The sequence below is a fragment of the Mytilus galloprovincialis genome, chromosome 4 (assembly GCF_965363235.1).
Source record: "Mytilus galloprovincialis chromosome 4, xbMytGall1.hap1.1, whole genome shotgun sequence".
Lineage (NCBI taxonomy): Eukaryota > Metazoa > Mollusca > Bivalvia > Mytilida > Mytilidae > Mytilus > Mytilus galloprovincialis.
Window position 1 is genome coordinate 103016989 of NC_134841.1, and position 23248 is coordinate 103040236.

A 23248-nucleotide genomic window follows, 5' to 3' on the forward strand; every position below is an offset into this window, starting at 1 on the left:
TAATTTACAAATAAATGAAAAACACCATCTAATTCTTGAACAATATTTAAAAAAAATCAACATTTAAAATTTGTTTTTTACATTAACTGAGTCCTATAAAATATAAATTCATAGAATCTAAAATGTCAGATTTTATTTATTACTAAAAGACCTCTGAAAATGGTAGGAATTTTAAACATATCAGCAAATATACCGTCTGAACCAACATACTTTAAATTATTTACTACATTTGACAAGGTTTATATAATAAATAATTAATTGCATGTATACATGCATTGTTATAATATTTGTCTATGTACTATATGTACATTGTAAATACAGGATGTTGGATAGCAACCTCAGACATTTATAGCTTCCTTATTATAAACAGACATCCAAATTTTCATTAAAAGTTATTTTTATGACAGAAAATAACTCATTTTATCTTGATTGAAATACACAAACTTTTAAAAACCACTTTTACTAATGCAATATCCTCTTTGTTCTAATAAAATTTCTTTTTGAACCAGACTGACACTAATAACAATTCTTAAGTACACTCTTAATATCTTTTTTCATGCCATTTTTTTTAAACAAGATACTTTTAATATGTCAGAATTATCCTGTAGACTAAGAGGTGTTAAGTTTGGTTAGACTTTAGATTTAACAACATCGATGGTACCACCTGTTTTTCATCGCAAAACTGAAACCATGTTCCTGTTCTGTTTTCATTTGGGCAAATAGTTTTGAAATGGGAAGTTGAGTTGGACTTTATAGTAGTATTATTAGTTTAGTTTAATATTTGAAAAATATAGATATTAGTTTTGGGTTTTGCTCATTGTTGAAGATGGTACAGTGACATACAACTGCTAACTAATATGTCATTATGTCTCTGATGGAGATTTGTCCCATTGGCAATCCTACCATATCTTCTTATTTATAATGAAATTAATTTCAGAACCTCTTGCACACTCAAAGTGAAATTATTCACATACAAATTGAAAAATGATTATTTGGGTTTGTTGTTTTGTTTATAGAGGAAACAGAGGTCATGGTGTTAATCTGTATTCCAGATCCAGACTATAAAGTTACATTCTCACAAGAGTACTCCAGCCTCAAATCTCCACAATCTTCCAATACAAAACTAAGATATTTATTCAACCAGTAAATAATGTAAAAGAATTGCCTAAAGTTTTCAAAATAACTATAAAATGTCAACCATGACTTCAATGTAGGAATGCTGTCCAGAGTTTCCATCATAAATATTGTGTATTAGATATTCATTTGACACATAATGGTCAACTGTTTTTGTCACTGTTCAAAAGGTGGATTAATTAATTACATGTATGAAAATCTGACAACTTGTACTTGACATTTTGTTACATTTAACACCTAAACAATACAATAGACAGTTTCATCAAATTGATTATTATTAAGTATGTAAAAATCAAACATATTAAGGCCCAATGCAATTATGCATGTTTTTTCACTAACATTTTGAAAAAAAGGATTTTATATAGGTATGTATGATAAATAGTTTTCTTTAGATTGATTTTGGTGTTTTAACACCACTTTTAAGCACCGCTTTTGGGCAGCTAGTTTTTATTGGTGGAAGAAGCCTGAATGCCCAGAGAACCATGACCTTTGATAGGAAAGCTGACAATCCCTAAGTCAATTAAATTGGAGTTGAAAGCACCTACACGAGTGGGGTTCGAAATTACAACCTCAGTGTTAACTGGCTAGTGATTACAGCAGAAGTAAAGTTTTATTTAGAAAAAATATCTTATTTTCTGTATTTTAACTGTTCAGTGTGTTCTTAACCACAAATTTCCATAAAATATGTTAGGGTAGGTCTTTCATGAAAACTAAGGCTACTGGTTTCAGAGGCAGGAAACATAACTAAATTTTATATGGCCTAATGATGTGAATGTTTTAAAATAGATACCAAGTTAGGGTTAAGACCCAAATTTCACAGATCACTAAACATAGAAATTTGATAGTTTTAACAGGGCATGGTGTCCTATGAATACATTTTCTTGTTGTTTAGACAATATAATTAGTTTTCCAATGGACTTAAATAAGCATATCTAAGAAAATATAACTTGATACAACTTCATTAAATAGTCAAAATATTAATTTTATTTTGAATCATGTTTATAATAATACATGTACATGTATATGAAAAAGAAGAAAGTATCTAGAAAATTAAAACTATGAAATCATTGTTATTATTATCATGATTATCACACTTGAAAATGATCTATGTAAACAAGGATTTGTATACAAATCCTTGATGTAAACGAAGAGAGAACATGTATGTAAAATATCCAGTATAAATGTCAGTGATCCATGTAAATTGTAATTAGACTAAAGTTATATCAGTGAAATCTTGTAATAGTATATACCTTATAAAACTTCCTCTTTTTCAGAGTTTTGAATGATTGACAGTTTTGGGAAGTATACTACGACTTTCCAGTATTCCCCCTCAAGCTGTCAACATGATCAATACATTACCAGTAGCATATGGGCCACAAATATAAACATGGAAACTTTAAAGGCATATTTGAACAGAATTAGATTTCCCAGTGTTTCATCATCAACATCTGTTGCCAAAGGGACAAAAAAGGAGAAATTATGTAGGAAAGGAAGCTTACAACATCATGGCTCGTCTAAAGCGTCGAAAAAAAATAAATATCAAAATCATGATCCCCTATCTTCTAGGGATTCGAATGGATTTACATCTATACATGGAATTAATAATATTGATTTTATAGACAATGAATACGAAATTCCTCAATGCACAATGGTGTCAACATTGAAATTAGCACTGCAGAACTCTGTCGGAAAAAAATCTCCCCCTCCGATTAAACCACCAAGGAGGGACAAAATTTTGGTTATTGATCTGGATGTGAAAAAAGGGGGAGAATTAGGTCTCTCAATAGATGCTGTTGATTTATTTTCAGTAGAAAATTATTTTTACGGGGAAAGTCCGACTCGGAAAAGGATATACAGTGATAGAGGTATAGATTCTATGAATGGATATGCCGATATTGTAGAAGTTTTACGGATAGTCAATATTAAAGAAGGTGGGATTGTTCATAAAGATGGGAGAATTCATGTCTACGATGAAATATTAGAATTAAATGGACAGTCTCTTCAGAAGGAAACAGTTGGGAATGCTAGGTATGTATGAATACACATGGTAGTCCTTACAAGGAAATGGTCACACCTCCACATAGTTATAAATATATTATATCTATCTTATGTAGGTTGAATAGACAAGAAAGATATTATCTGGGTACAATAACTATCAGTTAAACAATCAGTTTGACAGGAAATCTATAATGAAGAGGATACAATGATGTACCTACTATATGTATAACAATTGGCTAATATTAAAAAAAAAATAGGAACCATATATAATTTTTTTTCTATGGTCAAGTACCATTGATGTGATTTACTGGTTGTTAAATCCTGAATCTAGAGGAAACTTGATTACATAACATACAATACTAGATGGTTTTAATAGGGGTATTTTCATGAAGAATATAAAGATAATAGCCAAATGACGATATAAACAGTAATTTTTGATGCATGATAAAGAAAATGTACATTTTCTTTTTGATGATAAAAAAATCAACTGATTTTAACAAATCATCAGTGGTAGATCCAGAAATTTCCCTAAGAGGGGACTAACTAACTGCCTAAGAGGGGCCTACTCCATTTATGCTTCAGAGATTCCCTAAATAATCAACCAAAATTTCCAACAAAAAAAGGGGGGTGATTGTATCAGAAATTGAGAACTGTTCATGTTGAAGTAATTTATTTTACTGCATTTATATACCAGTATTACAAATTTTGCTATTCCTGAATTTAATTATTTAAAGTAAAAAGTGATAACAGCTGTTTTGAAGTACTTATGTTGAAACAGGAAACAGTCACTCAGAAACATTGCATTGTATACTTAGAATACCCACACATGTTTAAACTATTAGACTCTTATTGGCTGATTGATAGAAAACAAAGTGGTTTCCCAAAGTAGTTTGATTAGTACAAAACCCCAAAGAGAGCATACCTTACTAATTAATCTCATCTTTATAAAAAAATCATTTAGTTTTCTAATCTCTAATTTTCTGAGAGAAATACATGCAGGAAAATGTAGACTTATAAATCAGATTAAATTATACTCCAGGGAAATTCTTCCTAGTGATTAAAGGTATTTATTATAATAAATCAGACTCGTGTTATAGTAAATCTAATGATTTGTGAAAGTATTGATGATGATGAGGATTTCACAGATGTCTGATGGAGTTTGAACAGATTGATTGATTAGTGGGATATTGTTGCAGGACTGAAAAACACATGATCAACATGTCCCACTGAATTGCCCCATTTATGCAGAACTTGAAATGTATAATTATCTGTGACAACTTTTCCATGATTCCTGTTTAAAACATGAGGGTGTGGATGGCAGTGGCAGATCCAGGGAGGAGAGGGGTGTCATGGGGTTGGAACTGCTCTGGTTATTTTTAACGATCATTGGAACTGAATGGGGGACATAACGGATCATGAACCTTCCCTTTATTCTGGTTTGTGAACCCACCCATTAAGAAATGGCTAAAGCCACCCCTGGGACCTTAGTTTTATATTCTTTAATTTATTCTTCAATTTTCCTTTATTCTTTGAGAGGTTTTGCCCATTATTCTCTATTTTGTATTACATATGTATTTCATTACCTCATCATTTTCTTTTCTTTTGTTTGCTTTAAAATAAAATTGAGAATGGAAATGGGGAATGTGCCAAAGAGACAACAACCTGACCACATTTTTCTCTGTTCTTCATATGTTTTGCCCTTTAATGCTATATCATCCTCTAATATATATGGTTCTCTTTTCTTAATTTGTTAGATTTTTTATTTTACCTTTGTAATGCTGTTACTTTCTTCCTCCTTTTTATTTTGTGAAACAAAATGGGCCATTCCAGTTAATATCTGCTAAAGGGGGTTGGATGGTCCTTTCTGAGGGGTGTAAAATTTATACATCTTAGGGGTGAAAATTTGGGGTTTTTCATTTGACACCTACACTTATATGCAAAAAACTTCTGAGGGTCTTGCAGCAGCAAATAATTTAAAATAATTACATCTTAGGGGTTACAAAAATGCCTATTTCAGATCTTAGGGGTGCTTTTGAATGTAGACAGTTACGTATAATGCATTATCTGGTATTGTATTTAAAATTCTGATGGGTACAATCCTTGCAGTAAAATATTCTGATAGGTCATTTTTTCCCATGAAAGCCCATCCACCCAATATGAACAGAAACTCTACATCTGATAGGTCTTAATTCTTAGATCTGATAGGTAGTTTTTCATGATGTTTTTTTCTGATACGTATAAACAAAATTCTCCCCATCCATCCCCACCTGTCAGAAATTAACTGGAATGGCCCAATGATCAGTGAGTAGTAGTTTTTATTTTTCATATAATGGCACCTTTAGATAGATTAAAGCTAGATTTGAAAAAGTCTGACATATTTTGAAATAGTTAGTATGCTCTCATATACAGTATATATAGAATATGTAAATAGATTCACAAGAATCCATTTAGGATGTAGCTGTTAAAAAGTTTAATTTAAATGTTTGAAGGGTGTATTGTAATGAATGACAACATTGCTTGGTAGTTTTCCAGATCTATTACTAGTTAAAACATTGTAAACATATTTTCAGTTACACCTGCCTGCAGGAAACAAGATAAAACTTCACTATGCATAAAGACAGTATTCAAATACATTGTTTGTAAGACTAGTTACATAGATTAGCTTTACATTACATTTAGTCAATTACAGGTATTAATATTTTCACAAAACAGAAATACTGAATCTATAATATATAAACATAATATTTCAACTAAAGGGATATTGATTTTCAAAATTAAGGTATACAGAACTTATAATTACAATGATTTCCACACGGGGGGTCAACTTCCTATTATTGGGTATACAGGGATGTGCCAAAAATATGGGTCATAATTTTGCGAGATTTTATATAAAAATGACCCTCCTTTTTAATGACATCCTATATTAAAATGCATTTACATTTGATAACTATATATTGATTCGGGGTATGATCTACATATCATATATAAATATGCTATTGAGAATCATACATTATTAATGGTCAATTACTATATTAAATTAAATCAATTCATTTGAAAGATCACCTTTCAAACAAAATGCTTTCAAATAAGTTCCCAAATGAACCCCGGTGAGTTAGTGCTTATATAAGCATGGGTCATATTTTAACTTGATATTGTATATAAGTATAGGTCATTCTTTCTTAAATATTTATATAACTATAGGTACTGAATTTCAGTGAATGTTATATTAAAATGGGTACGTTTTTTGAGGCAAAAATGGCACACCCCTACCAAGAAAATATCGAAGTTACCCCCCCGTGGATTTCCAGTACATGTATCATTAGATTTGATTTACTAGGTCATTCAAATGAAGGATCAATTATATGTTTAATAATTCAGTGTACTTTTTAACCCACACTTAAGTTATACTTTTAGCTGAATGATATCAGTCTTGATGTCATGAAATATAAGTTCCAAGTGGAAGAAATATTCTGTAATATGATATCCACTTGAACAAATTACAGTATTTCTGTGTAATGCAATAAAGGATATACTGGTTGATTCATTTATATTTGTGGGTACCAGTTTTCATCATGGATTGAGAAAACATTGCATTTCCTGCTTACTTGATTTTGTGGTTTCACAAAAGTTTGCATACAGTCATAACATTGTAACTTTCTTGAAGAAATTTGGAATTTGTGGTAATTTAGAATTAGGGAAAATTGATATCATATGAAAAATGACGAGTTGACAATAGGTTTTTTGCTCCAACAGGAACAGATATTATGGCATTGTTTATAACAAAATTTTCAGGTGAATGTCTGTTAGTTGGGACAAATATATGTTGACATACTAACATAGTTTCTCTAATTCTTAGGGGATTAAAACTTTCAAGAGCCAAGTGAATATTTTGACCCTCTTAGCTAATCTAAGTGCTGCCATGGCTGGACCAGAATGGATAGTTCAAAGGGCATTTAAGATGAGGATTTTCCAATTTTGATAAGCACAGATATCAAACATTTTTTTCTCTTGGCAATAAGATAGATTTTTGATAGGGACTCATCTTTAAAATCAATTATTAGTACTTAACCAGTAGGAAACTGTTTATTTATTCCATCTTCAAACTAATTTCCCAGTTTATATCTTTTAATTCATCCTGATATCTAAAAGCAATTTGCCAAAATATTTTTTGAGTATGAAGAAGAAAAAAACGCAGTTTACAATTAAAAGATATAGTAACTTCCTGAATGAATCAATTCATAAAGTAAGGTAGTTTTTATGAAAATTTTCGTAGGAAGTACTTTGAAGTAACTACGTAAATTCCAAATTAGGATAAGATGAGTTGTTTAAAGTGACTACTTGTAGTATTATATCAAAATGTCTACCTTATCATCAGGAACATTAAATTTACCAGAAATCGGATTATTTCTCTCAGATGAGGACTCGGAAGAATACAGGTAATCAGGCAACATTTCTAAATTTTGGCAAATTTCTTTTTTATGTTGTTGGGTTGCCGGCTCAAATATGGTTAAACCACATCTCCCTTCATTGATAACTATTTTAAGTATAGAAACTTGTGAGAAATGACGACAAATATGTACTGGGTGTTTTACATCGTGCAGGACTGCATTTTCATGGTTCAGTGGTTATAGCTATAGTTAAGTTTTTGTGTTTTGTGAATTTCGATTAAGATACATGTACCTATTCTGGCTTTTGTTTTAATTCTATTTTTGAGTTACAAAAATGTACTTGAGGCAAAAGAGGGTTGGGTGGGTATACAGGGTCTATACCCCCCCCCCCCTATAGTTTTGGCATTATATAACATTAAAATTTATTCTAATATCAAGTACATTTTCTGCAATTATCTCCCTTCCAAAAATCCTGGACTTCGAGTGTGGATACTGAGATATTCAGAGAGAAAAAAAATCATATTTTATTGCTCTTCTGTAGTTGAGGGATTTATTATTTATGATTCCTATCTACAAAAATGATAAAACATATTTTATTTGATAAACTTACAATGACACCATTCTGTAGTGATACAAAATGCCAGAGGTTGGTTTATTGCACCAGATTTCTTATAATACAGAAATATCAATTAAGTATAAAATAGGAGTAATTTTGTGCATGTGTTTTTATCCATGCATGTAATCTGTGATGAATGAGGACAACTGGTTACCACTTAAACCACTTGAGATCCTCTAGATGCAGGTTCTAGTCATGTAATGGGCATACTGTAAAACATGGTATGGTACGATGGTATGGTATGTGTTATGGTATGATGGTATGGTACGAATACCATCATACCATGGTATGCATGAATGGTACCATGGTATGGTATGATGGTATGGTACAAATTACTATACCATGGTACAAATTATTATACCATGGTATAAAGCATGGTATGGTTTTTCAAAAGAGGAAATTTTGAAAAGTTAATAAACCTATTCTTAAACAGGATTTTATAAATTATCTGTTTTCTTTTCTTTCTTTTTTGAACTATTCCGAAACAAACTTTTTTTGCAAATTAAAATGGTACTTTATTTTTCACAACTACATTCAGGTGCTTTGGGTCAATGTAACTTATCAAAATTTCTATATCTACAGTTAATTGTTTTATCTTGGGACTGACCAGGAATTTAGCTGGTTGAGGAGTGGCCACTCCTGTTAACTTTGGGATAAACTATAAATAGGAGACAGAATGAACTACATTGGTTAGAGGTATAGGGCGAGGGTTGAGATCTCACAAAACATGCTTAACACTGACACATGTGTTGCACCTGTACCAAGTCTGGAACCTCTGCTCTAGTCTTTTTTTTTTTTTCTTTTTTTTTTTGGTTCATTTACATGTTTCGGAGTTTATTGGCACGTTTATCTTATATAATCTAGTACACATTTTTGTTCAGAAAACGGCCATATAACTTCTAACCCCTCCTCCCCCCCCCCCCTTTTTGAAGTTAAATTATTGCTCCCTTCGGAGTCAGCAGCCCGCCTCCTGGTGCAAGATTTTTTCGCTGTGTAAAAGACTTTTTTGTTTTGCCTTGGGCTGTTTTCCACTCTTTGGTCGGGTTGTTGTTTCTTTGACACATTTCTCATTTCCATTCTAAATTTTATGAAGGATTTACTATACTCAAAGACAGTTACATATATGCTGTTTATGTTTCTCCTTTGAGGAAGCACCGTAAAGAAAGAAATGGACAGCAAATTCAATGTGATTAGTGTGAATCTTAAGATTCTTGTAAACAACAGGTACATGTAAGATCAGTTCTCAGAGACAAATTATGTCCAAAAACACTTTAAGTGTCTAGTAACAGATAGTACAGGAATCCCATTTTCATAAAAACAGTTAACAACATTACAAATTTTAACAGAACAGATAACAACCAGTGGGTTGAAAACAGTTAACAGTTTTAATTTTGTCTAAAATAACAGTTAAAACACAAAGGCAAAAACAGGTTAACACAAAAAGGTATTGCCCCCCCCCCCCCCCTCCCCCCCCCTTTCCTTGTAGGTCATTATGTTGATCATTTTCTTATACGTATAGTTCAAAATCAGTCTAACATATACCTTTAAGGATACTACATCATTCATTAATATTATTGAGAAATTAGAACCTAATTAGCCTTTTGGTTTCGTATAATATAACAAAGATGTTTACTAATCTTCCTCAAACGTCCTGTTAAACGAGTCCATGACAGTTTTGACAAATCAAGCTCCGCCGTCAATGTATTAATACATTTGTTGAGAATCATTTTAGAAAACAATACATTTGAATTTGATGGAAAAATTTATAAACAAATAATTTATAAATAGTTGCGGCAATTGGTGCAGTCCCTTCAAGGGAAATCTGTGATATACTTAATTGTGTTAAAATATTCAAAATAATGAATCAAATACTTTCTGCATTACATAATATTCTATCATGGCAGAGTATTCATAATATTCGATGGAACATTAGATCATAGATGAAATAATAGATTTTTTTCGTCTAGCAAATTATTATAACCCTTTATTAAAGCTCAAACGAAAAAAATGTCGTTTTTAGATGTTGATGTAATTAAAGTTCAAATATTTACAACACATGGCAATTATAATTGACCTTGAAATCCATTTTAAAGAAACCTATTCTTATCTCTATCTGCACAGAAATAGCTGTCACTCTCAGCATGTATTAAAAAAAAAATGAAATAAAGTTGTTTAATAAAATCAAACATAAAAAAAATAAAAGAATCATTCCTTGGTTGATATTGTGTATTCTAACTTCCATAATGCACATTGTTTTTACATATAAATGAAGAAAACAAAATACACTCTACAACATGTGGTATCTATCAACTAACATAGTATTATATTAGTGACAGTTTAATTTGAAAGTATGGTGTTTTCTAATCCACACAGGAGATGCATTCACCTTTTATTCGCATTTTTAGTGGAATTTCGTGGCCATAGATGTAGACAGAATATGCAACTGTTTAAAGTGTCATATTTCAAAACAATATAAAAGTTGACCATTGACAGAAGGTGCAATAAAACTTTAACTACATTATCTAGATTATAATCTAAAGATATGCAGTACTTCCCAAAATTTCAAAGAATATTTGACAGCCATTTACAATGTGTTAGAACAGGACATTATATCTATCTTATCTTAACTTAATAGTTATCTGAGATGTTTAAATTGAATTTTCTCTTGTTTTCTGTTCACAGCTTTATGCATGTAAATGATAGTCTATCTGGTTTGTCTACATCTATTTTGTAAAATATTATTTTCATAACTAAAACAGATACATAATGTCAACAAATTAAAAAAAAAATCATATTTCATATTACCTAAATTAATTTTTCAAAATTTCCTACTTCAAAAAATCATACCATGCTTCATACCATCAAGTTATACCATGGTATAATAATTTGTACCATGGTATAGGAATTTGTACCATACCATTATACCATACCATGGTACCAGTCATGCATACCATGGTATGATGGTATTCGTACCATACCATCATACCATAACACATACCATACCATCGTACCATACCATGTTTTACAGTATGCCCATGTAATGTATCTTGAAATATGTTTCCTAATGTTTTTCCCAGGGATGCCAGCAGGTCATCCATTTTCAAACAGGAAATGTTTGAATATTAAATTTCTCAGTTTAGTCACAAGGTTTTCATATCAGATTATAAGTAATTCCACATAAAAAAATAAAAAGATGAGAATTTAAACATAAGATTTTAAAACTACAAAAAATAATATAAAAGTGTTAGATTTTTATCCAGTATCTTCTTTAATTATTTCAAGGACATATAAGAAGGTATATGGTAGTCCACCATGTCCACAGAGATGAAAGCTTATACTAGAATTTGAAGATCACTTACTTTCATATCTTTTTAAATTGCAAAGTATATATAAGATCTGGGATTAATCAAATATTTGATCCCATATATGAATATAAAAAGTCAATACAATATTCTTTCACTAAACTTGAAATTGAGGAAAGGAGAATTATATGATCTCTTGCAAAGTTTTGCAGTTTTGCCTAATTTTTTTTAAACTTGTCAAAGGTAAACTGGTAGATATTTAGTTAGTGATATAATATTTAAGGCCAGATTTACATTTTTGTTTGATATATTTTATAAGAACTCACATAGTCCCATATATCAGACCTGTAGTGTACTGGACAGATGATAGGAGGGAATTCAGGTTCTAGTTTATTAATGCCATAGATTGTATGTGTCATGCATAAACTTTCTATTTTAAACCAAAAAAAATGAATGTCTGAAATGTTAACTCCTCTAGTTCAACCTAAAAAGCAGCATTAAATGTATAATGGTAGACTTTTTTTAGGTCTTATCTATCTACAGAAAACATTTATTGCTAAAAAAATAGAACACTTCTGTGTTTTTTGCAATTCTTCAATTTTATAGGAATTTAAAGGCTTACAAACTATGAAATAGAAGATTTTGTTTAATTTGTTTTTCCTCCAATATTTCATTTTTGCTAACTAGTTTATCTCAAAGTTTATCAACTGATACGAAGGTTGTGCTATTTATTTGAAAAGATACCTACAGTTTTACAGTATCGGTTAAACATCTTTCACCTGCCAAGGAGGTAGAGTTTGTTTAAATAATGGAAAATGCTTGCCAATTTCCCTGACAAATTAAGAGAATACTTGGAACGTTTTTGTTCAGAAATCTGTAGACAGCCAGTGTGAAATAAATCACATTTTAACCAATATTCAAAGGTAGATGCTGAGAAGTTTATTAGCATGATGTAATCTAATGAGTATGGGATGAAGAAAAACAGTATAAACATGTACAGTAAACTTCCACAGTAGTTTGTGGTAGTACTTACAGATACCCTATTCATGTATTGTTGATGTGTTTGTGGCAGATATATGTCTCATAACACCTGTCTACTCAAACATTATAATGGTATCAAACTTTATAAGTGCAACTGCTTGCTTTCCCACTTTTTTAATGAAATCTGTTCAATGGCTATAAGTGATTGGAAAAGATCATGAGACGAAAGATACCAAAGGGGTATTCAAACTCAGAAATCGAATAACAAACTGACTATGCTATTGGCAAATAACAAAGAAAACACCAAAAAGAACCAACAGTTCACAAAACACTACATGTGTGAGCCAAGATTCCAAGTTGAAGACCGACATACTTTGACCTATAATGGTTTACTTTTACAAATTCTAACTTTGATGGAGAGATGTCTCATTGGCACTCATACCACATATTCTTATATCTAAGTAGAAAACTAATGACTGAACACCCCCAACGCCACCAGTTTTCAAGTTGGTCCAAATCGGGGTCCAAAATTAAACTTTGTTTGATATCTACAAAAATTGAATCCTTGGGGTTCTTTGATATGGTGAATCTAAACATATATTTTAATTTTTGATTATAGGCCCAGTTTTCAAGTTGGTCCAAATCGGGGTCCAAATCGGCGTCCAAAATTAAACTTTGTTTGATTTCAGCAAAAATTGAATATATGGGGTTCTTTGATATATGCTGAATCTAACCATGTATTTAGATTTTTGATATTTGGGCCTGGTTATCAAATTGGTCCACATTGAGGTCTAAAGGGTCCAAAATTGAACTTCATACTTGCCCCAACTGTTCAGGGTTTGAACTCTGCAGTCGTATAAAGCTTCGCCCTGTGGAGCATCTGGTTGGGATCTGTTTAGTAAGCAGATTCTGCTCCATATGTGGTATCCATTGTGGAAAAGACATGATGATGAGAATTTTAATAACTGTGTAGGTATCCAATTCTTTTTTCCCTAAAGCTGAAAAATGGCCATTGTTGGATAATTCCAAGTTTCCTCTTTGGATGTTTTCAGGTTAGGTCCCCTCTTTGAAAATTACTAGACAAGCAATTGTCTTAAGTGAGAAATCATTTAACTTTACTGACACAATATAAATGATATTGATGTCACTCAGGAATAAGCTATTGAAATAAGGAAACACATTTTATATGCACTCTATGATATATGCCATAAAAATAGATACAGATCTATATTTTTCAATAAATCCTGTAATTTCACTCCTCTAGTGCCTTACAACAAGAGGTGCTGTCCTATTTAGACCTTACCAATGATGTTACAGCTAATGTTAGTGAGAAATATGTAGAAAATGATTAGTAACATTAAGAGTTCATGTATTGAATAAGAAAAAAAAACTAATCCAAGAAATCAAATGTAGAAAAATATGCAATTTGAAAGTTACAAAGTAATACCTAACTCATGTGCTGATCTTTATCATAAATTATTATGTTCTTTGTTCACTGGGATATTTTATTTTATGACATTTAAATTTTGCAATTCTCAAATAGTTTGCCAAAAAAACAAGGAGTTATCTCCACTTGAATCATAACAGTTTAATTTACAAGGCAAGAAGTACAATTTTTGTAAATGAACTCTGTTATAAGTTCTAATTCATGTACTGTGGATTCGGTATTATTCTTGATATCATTTTTTGTTGATTTCCCAGGAACAGGTAAACTATGAAATTAAATGTTCCACGAAAAGCAAATTTTTTATATGCTTGTATGCAAATTTCAGCAAAACCACGAAATTAAATATCCATGAACATGCCTGTTTTCCTTAATCCATGAAAATTGGCACCCATGAAAATAAATGAATCCACAGTATGCTGGGAGATTTTACAGCAGTTCTTTAATATGTATGAAAAAGACTTATATTTGTTATAAACAGGTTGCGTATCTGTATTTGTCACCGAGCCTCTAAACTGTAAACAGATTTTTAAATGTGCTACCATATTCACAAAGTATGCTGTGAGTCAACTTTTGTTTGCAATAATGTTAAATTTCTTTAAAGTACTTGTTTAAGCTGGTTGAAAAAAAAGAAAGAAAAAAGACCGTTATGTCAAAATAGAATTTGGTAAACATGTCAATGTATAAAACAGGCACATGCCAAAGAGAAATTTATGGCACTTAAATTCTGTAATTTATAAAAACAAATAAATACACCTTAGTATACATATAGCATTTTCAAGGAAATTGTTTCAACAATAATATAAAATTCGTTTTCATGCTTTCAGCATAGCAATCAGTATGACAGAACAAATGTACTAACAGTCATGTATTAAATATTTGTTGATGAAGATGTTTAGATCTTAAGTGTGATGGTAGATAATTAGATTAGTACATACATCAAGCCTATATAAACTGTTTGGAAACATTTGATGAAGCTTGGCTAAACTTTGATATAACCATTGATTTTCTTTTAATGAATATAGGTTGTTATACTAAGGAGCAAAAGTTGAGACAATGGTCAAGGATGATACTGATAAATTACATTTACACAGTTAGATCTAGTTTATAGGTGATTTAGATGATTATAAAGTATACCAAGGAGGGGAGACCATTATTTAGTTGTCAAAGATTATTGTAAATCAGTATGACAGTACCAACAATGATTAAATGTATAAAGCATTTGTAGATCTAGTTTATAGGTGATTTAGATTATTATAAAGTATACCAAGGAGGGGGGGACCATTATTTAGTTGTCAAAGATTATTGACAATCAGTATGACAGTACTAACAATGATTAAATGTATTAAACATTTGTAGATCTAATTTATAGGTGTTTTTGAAGGTTTATATATGAAGTATACCAAGGAGGGGAGACCATTATTTAGTTGTCAAAGATTACAGAAAATCACTTTTTACATCAGAAATAAGAACAGAATCGAAAAGACCAGTACAGTTGCCTTACTCCAATTTGAGACCAAAGGGATGTTATGAAGATATCCTTAGCATCCAATAGTCTACTTTCATGCTCATAAGCAAAAAAATGCCAAGCACACTAACTCTGTGAAAAGTTGATATTGAAATGAAAACTTCCATTCTTATGACGTTTTATAGATAATTACCTCAACCTTAGGATTTATATTATTATTTTGTCATTGATAATTTCCTGATTTTTGTTGATGCAGTTTGAACTTTAATCCTTTATTTCATAAAAAAATATGTGAAAGGGGATTCTGCCAAACTGCAAACCATTGTTTATTTATTAAAATAATATTTTTGACAAACCTTGCAAGTAAATATGAGTCAGATAATTAAACTCAAATTTAAGTATTTTGAGAATCATCTGGTTAAAATCAAAATGTATCTGAACTTTTTCCATTGCTGCTAAATTCATTAATTCCAAACTGAGTGAACCCATGGCCAGCATGAAATGCTTGAGATTATCATCATTTTAAATTTATTTTTAATTAAAGCAGTCAAAACTTCAAATAGGAGTCTCGGTAAAATACTTGTGTGGTGAATTTATGTGCAAAGGTTATTAGTTGCTGCGCAGTTAAGTTTTAATTTAAGCACTGGGGAATCGCAATTCAAGTATTTGTTGTGTTTCAATATAGAAATTTGTACATTTAGACAAAACTTTTTGATGGATGCACAATAGTGCCCACTTGAAAACAAGGATCACTATAATGATTTTATAGTCAGTAGCTATAAGGTCAAGGTCACTGCAGAAATCAGTCAACTGATTTCTGTATATCTTTAGAACCATTTGTCAAATTTCAAACCTACACCAAAATTAAGTTTATGATTTCCCTTTTTGTAAAATGTTCCTTTTTGTTTTGGGTCAATTCTGAAGGTCTCGGTGCCTATCAGAAATATGTATCCAAAGTGATTTTTATGTCTCTAAATACAAGGTCAAGGTCACAGAAGCAACATTGAAAGACTTGAATTGAGTTCATTTTTGGTTTGCCATCATTTTAACATAAATTATTTGCCCACTTCAAGTTTTTCAAAAAAATTCTTTATATTTCTGTTCATTCAACCAGTTTTAGTGCCTGTTTTCATCATAATTTGCCTTACTGCCAGACAGACTGACATTGTAATATAATTATGTTTGCAGAAGATTTTTATAAATTCACATAATAAAATAATATCTACACAGCAGTAGCTTTATTTTTATCAAAATATGTTGGCCCTCTGACCTAGTCTTATCTATATAAATACATTTTATTTGAAGTAGGGATTCTGTTCTAAACTGGGATATAGGTACTTCCTCTAGGGGTTATCTAGATGTAATCTATAAACATTCTTATTTTACACCAGTGAATACATTAAGATGTTTGGTATCAAAACCTAGTATTACTGTCACAGCTGGCCACAAGTAAACATTAAAAAGGAATAATACTAGGCTATTTTTCTCCAATGTTGAAAATTTAAATACTAGTATTTGATTTATCTGTGGTCCCCTGCTTGCTGAAGTGGTTCTTAAATACAGTCATTGTAGTTAGTTTATTTGTCTGCTTTTTTTTCTGCAAAAATAAAAAAAAATCCCAAAATGTTTGGCACTCAAATTATGCAATTATGATTGATTGAATATTGGTGCTTGATACCACTTTCAGCAGTCTTTGTTAGATTGTGGCAGCCAGTATCATTGATTGTATGCAATTGTGAACATTTATTTTACATTTAAAAAATTGTAAGAATATTGTTGATCTAGGGGTAAAAAGCTTGCCTTCAGTGTCATGGCCATTGATTTAAACAAAGGACCATAAATGAAATAAGGTTTTGCTGCCTCTTTGCCAAGCAAGTTGAATAAAAACTGTGACTGATTGTCTCATACAGAGTCAGAGTAATGTATCAGAGTGGGGCAATTGTCTCCCCTCAGTCTGTTATCTAACATGTTTAAAGATAACTCCACATGTTTGTCTAGAATAACATGAACTTTACGACACAAACAATGCATGTAATATTTCCCACTGAATATTAAGCAGTCATGAAGTTCACTCCTTATTCAGAAGGCTGCCCAATCCAAAAACTATATTATAGGGTTTTTGCATGAATATTGGGGAATATTGTCCTGAGTAGAATTTTATATTGAACGAGCTTGAGAGTGCAATATATGTTCTACGAGGGACAATATTCCCCAATATTCATGCAATAACCCTTTTATTGTATAGCAATATAATATTTGAAAGTAAAATTTGGTTTAAACTAAGATTTTGTTGTTAATGACTTCATGAATTTTGAATATTTATTGCACTAGTGCAATATTGGAATTTATTGCAAGCTTACTTTTGGTCACTTTCTGTGGGAAATATTATATTGCTATACAATAATATTTCTTATGTGATAAGATTCACTCTGAACTTATTGTTGAATTTTTCAGATCTAAAGTATGTATTCTAATATAACAGCAGATGAGATATATATGTAGAGCGAGTTATAAATTTAGTAAATATATGGTTTTTTATAATCTGAAATATAAATAAAGGCAGAAGAAGTATACCACTGTTTGAAAGTCATAAATCAATTGATAGAAAACAAATCAGGGCTAAACACTAAAACTGAGGGAAATGTTTTTTTTTTTTGCCAGCTTTGAAGAAGACAATTTGACATATATATTAACCATTTGACACATACCCCCAACATAATAAGGGTCAAGTGAAAACTTGGCTCTCCCAGTAGGGCATATTGTGTTAACATCTGCATCTCATAATGTTTAATTATTTTGAAGTTACATCTGAAGTATATACTAAGGTTTTGTATAAGTATATACAGCTTGGAAAATAAGTTTTGTTTTGAGAGAATTATAAAGTATTAACAGTGCTTAATGATTAATGAATCATTTCCTGAGAGTGTTATCATTTGATGTGCCTTAATGGTAGGTGAAGATGGTAGTCTTATATTTCTTCTCAGGTTAAGAGTTTTATACAGTAAAATCTACACTTTATGGTAACAAGGCATGTCATCAATGTCCTTAGACTGACTGAAATATTGCAGTGAAATCATAAAAAATGAAAGATAAAAGGGATGACTTTAAATCAGTTTTCCAATGTAAATGTGTAAAATAAAAAAAGAAATAAGATTAAAATTTTGTAAAGATAAAGACTTCATAGTAAAAAATCATCTTATTTTGTAAAAAAAAAAGTATATAGTCGTTCAAATTGTGAACAATCTCTTAACTATACAGTGTATACAGTAAATTACATTTATTAGAACTGAAGAGAAAAAAGTACACCCTACAAGCTTACTGATTGATAAATGATAAAAATTGCCATTCAATATAAATACTGGGTATTTAGTCAATTTATCTATATGGATAAGAATAAGAATGAGAATAAGAATATTTTATTATTCCAATCAAGGGCCCTAGATGGGCAGCATAACATGTACACATAACACAATACATCATGATTTGTAACAGAAAAAAACATTTTTATAAACTAAAATGAAACATTAGAAAAAAAAAGTTCAGACAAATGTTATTATCTTCATTCTATAAAATCATATACATTTAATTCCAGGCAGGATCAGAACCATAAAACCATTACAATTATCATTGTTATTACATACATTAATTAACATTTCATCTAATATCTAGACATGTAATAATGTAGCTCCCTAAATATTTAAGTACAGACAAATTTTCATTAGTGAATAACCAAACAAATTTTGCCTCATTTGAAAGTTGTATAAAATTAGGACAAATACAGTTTATCTCCTTGAAAAATATCTCCCTATCATTTTTGTATGCTGGACAACTAGTCATAAAATGTTGTTCATCTTCAACCAGATTTAGAGTACATTTCTTACAAAGCCTTTGGTCTCTTTCTATATATAATGTTTCATATGGATATTTTTGTCCAATATTTGGAATCCCACGTCAGCAGACTACATGGATTAAAAACCAATTCAAACTTCCTGTTGTTCATGTACATCACATTTCAAAAATGCTAGCAGTCATGAAGTAACATATTTGGGGGCTGACATGACGTTCAAAAAATTTATTTTACTTTAAATTGCTGATAAATTTAACAGCTGAAGAGCTACAATGCATGCAAGTTAATTTAAATAATGTAGTGAAAAGGCCAGAGAACAGACACACACATGTTGAAATAGATATATGTATACAGTGCAACATATGATAAGATGACACAAATGTTCCTTGTAATCAAGATTCTACTATAAATTATATAAGATATCAATAGTCATAAAAGATATCACAGTTTTGTACACTGCTGTGTTTTGTGTATTGGAAGTTAAAGTTTTATCATTTCTGATCAAAGATTCTCACAGCCATTGTGTAAACATCAGATCATGATGGTAAGTTTCTTCATTATTTGTTTGATGGCAGATTTTGTTCATTTTGTTGCATTTAAAAAAATCTATTGAAGAATATTAAAATATATTCTGTTCTTTGAGGTTCTGTATGCTAATGTTTTCATTTCAAGAGGTACATTAATCTATTGAGCTACTGATAGTAAGATCCTTTGTTTGCTCAGGTTATTTTTGTGAACTCTTGAAACAGCTGAGATTCAAGTGTATCAAATTAATTGGTTTTCCTCTAAAGTTTTGTTGTTCTTAGATGTCTACTGTATTAGTATTAGTAGAGTTATACTGATGAATTAGTCAATGTAACACAATGTTTAACTGATAAGATAATTTCCATCTCTTCAACTTGATGTTTTAAGATCTCCCATGGGATGAAAAAAAGTAAAATCACAAAAATACTGATCTTAGAGGAAAATCAATTCAGAAAGTCCATAATCACATGTCAAAATCAAATAACAAAACGAATCAAAAACGAATGGACAAGAACTGTCATTTTTCCTGACTTGGTACAGGCATTTTCAAATGTAGAAAATGGTTAATTAAACCTGGTTTTATAGTGCTAACCCTCTCACTTTGATGACAGTCTCATATTTACATTGATGGTTAACTAAACAGACACAATAAATAATATAGTCAAAATATGGGTACATCAGTCATCATTGTAACAATTTTAAAAGGAACAATTTAACAGAACACATTCATTGATTTGTGTGCCTGACGTCAGAAAATTTTATGAAAATTTTATAGGTCACATAAATTTGTTGTTCAATGTGCATACAAATGAACATGATGAAGGTGGATATTTCCTGTTTTTCTCCATATTTTCTTTATTTATAAGTTTTTAGAGGAAGGATTAGGGTGCCCCCCACCTTTTTATGGAGCTACACATTTATGGTTAATCATAACTTTCTACCAGTTCAATCCCAATTTTGTCTAGTTTTGAGACCTGCAGGCCCCCCCCCCTTTTTCCAAAATCCTGGATCAGCATCTGGTTTTCTTTTTCTTTTCTTTTTTTCTGGTCAGAAATTAAAACAGTTTTGTCTCGAGCAGAACTAAGGAACTTCCAGATATATCAACATTCATTGGGACTGCATATATAGTTGTTGATGGTTTTTGATGCATGCGGTCATGAGGTTTATTGAGAGAGTATTTTGATAGTGATGTTAAACATGTTAAAAAGGCTGTATTAAACTGTTACATGAGAACCCTAAGTCCCAATTTACATGTCTATTAGCACATTTCCTAACACTCCTAACATACTGGACTTTATGCAGTTGTTGAAAACTACCCAAGGACATAATTTTGGTTCTAAATGTTTAAGGGGAGATAATTGAACTTACTACTTCAATACATGGTATTGCTATAATTCAGGAAATAGTCTCTAGTGAGAGCAACTGCTCTTCAAAAGACTCAATTGGATATCTTAGAAAACTTAACAATGTTGAGGAACACTACATGAGTATATGCATCAATCAAGTTTTAGTTGTGAAAGGGGAGATCATAAAATATTCCAGTATCCTTTTGTGAGTTCAATTAAGGTTCCAGTTTTATAAGATGCCAACCTTGAACAATTATATAATTCTTATTCTCCATATCAACATGTATGCATTGAACAGAGCATATTCTTTACACAATACTTATTTTTTCTCTAGAAAAGATGAATTCTACCTTAAATTTTCTTGTTTTAATTATGAGAAAATGGGTGGCTTTCAATATTTAATGTTGTTCTTGACAAATCTTAATTTGTTTGCAAATCATATATATTTGTTATTTTATTTCAAACTATTATCATAATCTTTGTAACTTTATTTCAGGCTGCTATTAGCCAATGCTGTCAAGACAGGTCGTCTTACTATGACGCTACGTAGACGGAAGAAAAGACCAGCTCCACCAGTACCCACAACGACAACAAGTTCAAAAGATATGCATTTCTCAGAATCTAGAACAGCTTCCTCGGAAATGTCTAGTCAACTGATGACTACCTCATCTCACATGTCTCACATGACTGCTAGTTACTCAAGTCACATGACCCATAAACAGTCAAACATAGGTCATGTGACATCTCACATGACCTCAAGTCAAAGTACCTCAAACCATACGTCTCATATGATATCTCTGTATGGTAACAATGTATCTCAAACGCTGTCTCAAGTCTCTAATCATGCATCCCATACAAATATTGATTTAATGAATGGGTCATATCATCAGAACACATCTATCAATCGGATCAAAGTTGAAGAGGATCATTTGTATGAACCAGTTGAGGTCACCAATGGTGTTTATAAGCAGAAAAAATTAAGTCAATCTCTAAATAGTTTTTTGAACGTTGAGTCTGAAAATAATAATGATGGAAGTTCCTGCACATTGAATTCCTTGATGTATAATTCTGAATATAGTTCCAATGACGATGTGTTTGCCGATGCTTCTTCAACAAATCATCAATGTGATAATGACCCACCTTATACTGTAACTGTTATAAAAGCTGTGACAGACAAGAAGCCCTCCTATGTTAATTTGGATATTGATAAACAGCGGACTTTAAGTGCTTCAGCCATCGAGGATGAACTTCAGTGGAATTCAGTACCTATTGATTTTCCTAAGGAAGACAATAGTTACATCACTACAGCAGAAATAGCTAGAAGGAAACGTGACCGAGGCCTCAAACAGATGAATAAGACATTAAATTCAGATAGCAGTATTCATAAATCTGACCCAGATATTGTTAATAACCAAAGAAAACACTTCAGAAAGAATAGAAAAAGTCCCAGATATACAGGAAATAGGGACTGTAGTGACTTATCTTCTAGTGCTGGTAGTTCTTCATCAGCTAAAATAGCCAATCAAAGGAAAAAGGTATCTATTTTTAATGCTTTGTAATTCTGTACTGCGACAACCAAAGGAAAAAGGTATCTCTATTTAATGCTTTGTAATTCTGTAGTGCGACAACCAAAGGAAAGAGGTATCTATTTTTAATGCTTTGTAAATCTGTGTTGTGACAACCAAAGGAAAAAGGTTTCTATTTTTAATGCTTTGTAATTCTATGTTGTGCCCCCTTTTTTTGACTTTCGAACTTTTATATCTGGGCGTCACTGGTAAGTCTTGTTTGGACGAGGCGCGTTTTTGACATAATGAATTTTAAACCTGATGCCTTTTGTATCTATTATTCATGTGTTTCTATGCCTAATACGTTCTGCTATTTATTTGTATTGTAGTCCTGTATTATTATGTTGTCATTTTAATGTTATATTTAACGGTGCCATCAAAGTGCGAGGTTTGGCATGCCACAAAACCAGGTTCAACTCATCCTTTTTTTCTTTAAAAATGTCCTGTACCAAGTCAGGAAAATGGCCATTGTTATATCATAGTTCGTTTCTGTGTGTGTAACATTTTTACGTTGTGTTTCCGTTGTGTCGTTTGTTTTCTCCTATTTTTGAGTGTGAATTCACATTACTATAAGACGTGTCACGGTACTTTTCTATCCCAAATTCATGTATTTCGTTTTGATGTTATATTGGTT

At 31.1% G+C, this 23248-nt stretch overlaps 1 protein-coding gene and 1 long non-coding RNA gene across 8 annotated transcripts in view; one reads left to right on the top strand and one right to left on the bottom strand.

Moving 5' to 3' along the window:
• LOC143073683 (uncharacterized) overlaps positions 1-23248 on the bottom strand; it is a 53764-nt gene that overhangs the window by 26751 nt on the left and 3765 nt on the right. The gene's annotated exons all lie outside the window — the stretch shown is intronic.
• The window catches only part of LOC143073682 (PDZ domain-containing protein 2-like), a 48834-nt gene that overhangs the window by 547 nt on the left and 25039 nt on the right, over positions 1-23248 (top strand). For 5 of the 7 annotated variants that reach the window (XM_076249418.1, XM_076249420.1, XM_076249417.1 and 2 more), the window contains exons 2-3: positions 2409-3162; positions 21546-22584. In XM_076249418.1, coding sequence (XP_076105533.1) covers positions 2417-3162; positions 21546-22584 — 1785 coding nt within the window. In that variant the 5' untranslated portion in view covers positions 2409-2416. Of the gene's footprint in view, positions 1-2408; positions 3163-7422; positions 7569-19614; positions 19723-21545; positions 22585-23248 lie in introns of those variants that run through there. The other 2 variants (XM_076249421.1, XM_076249422.1) reach the window with 2 other exon arrangements.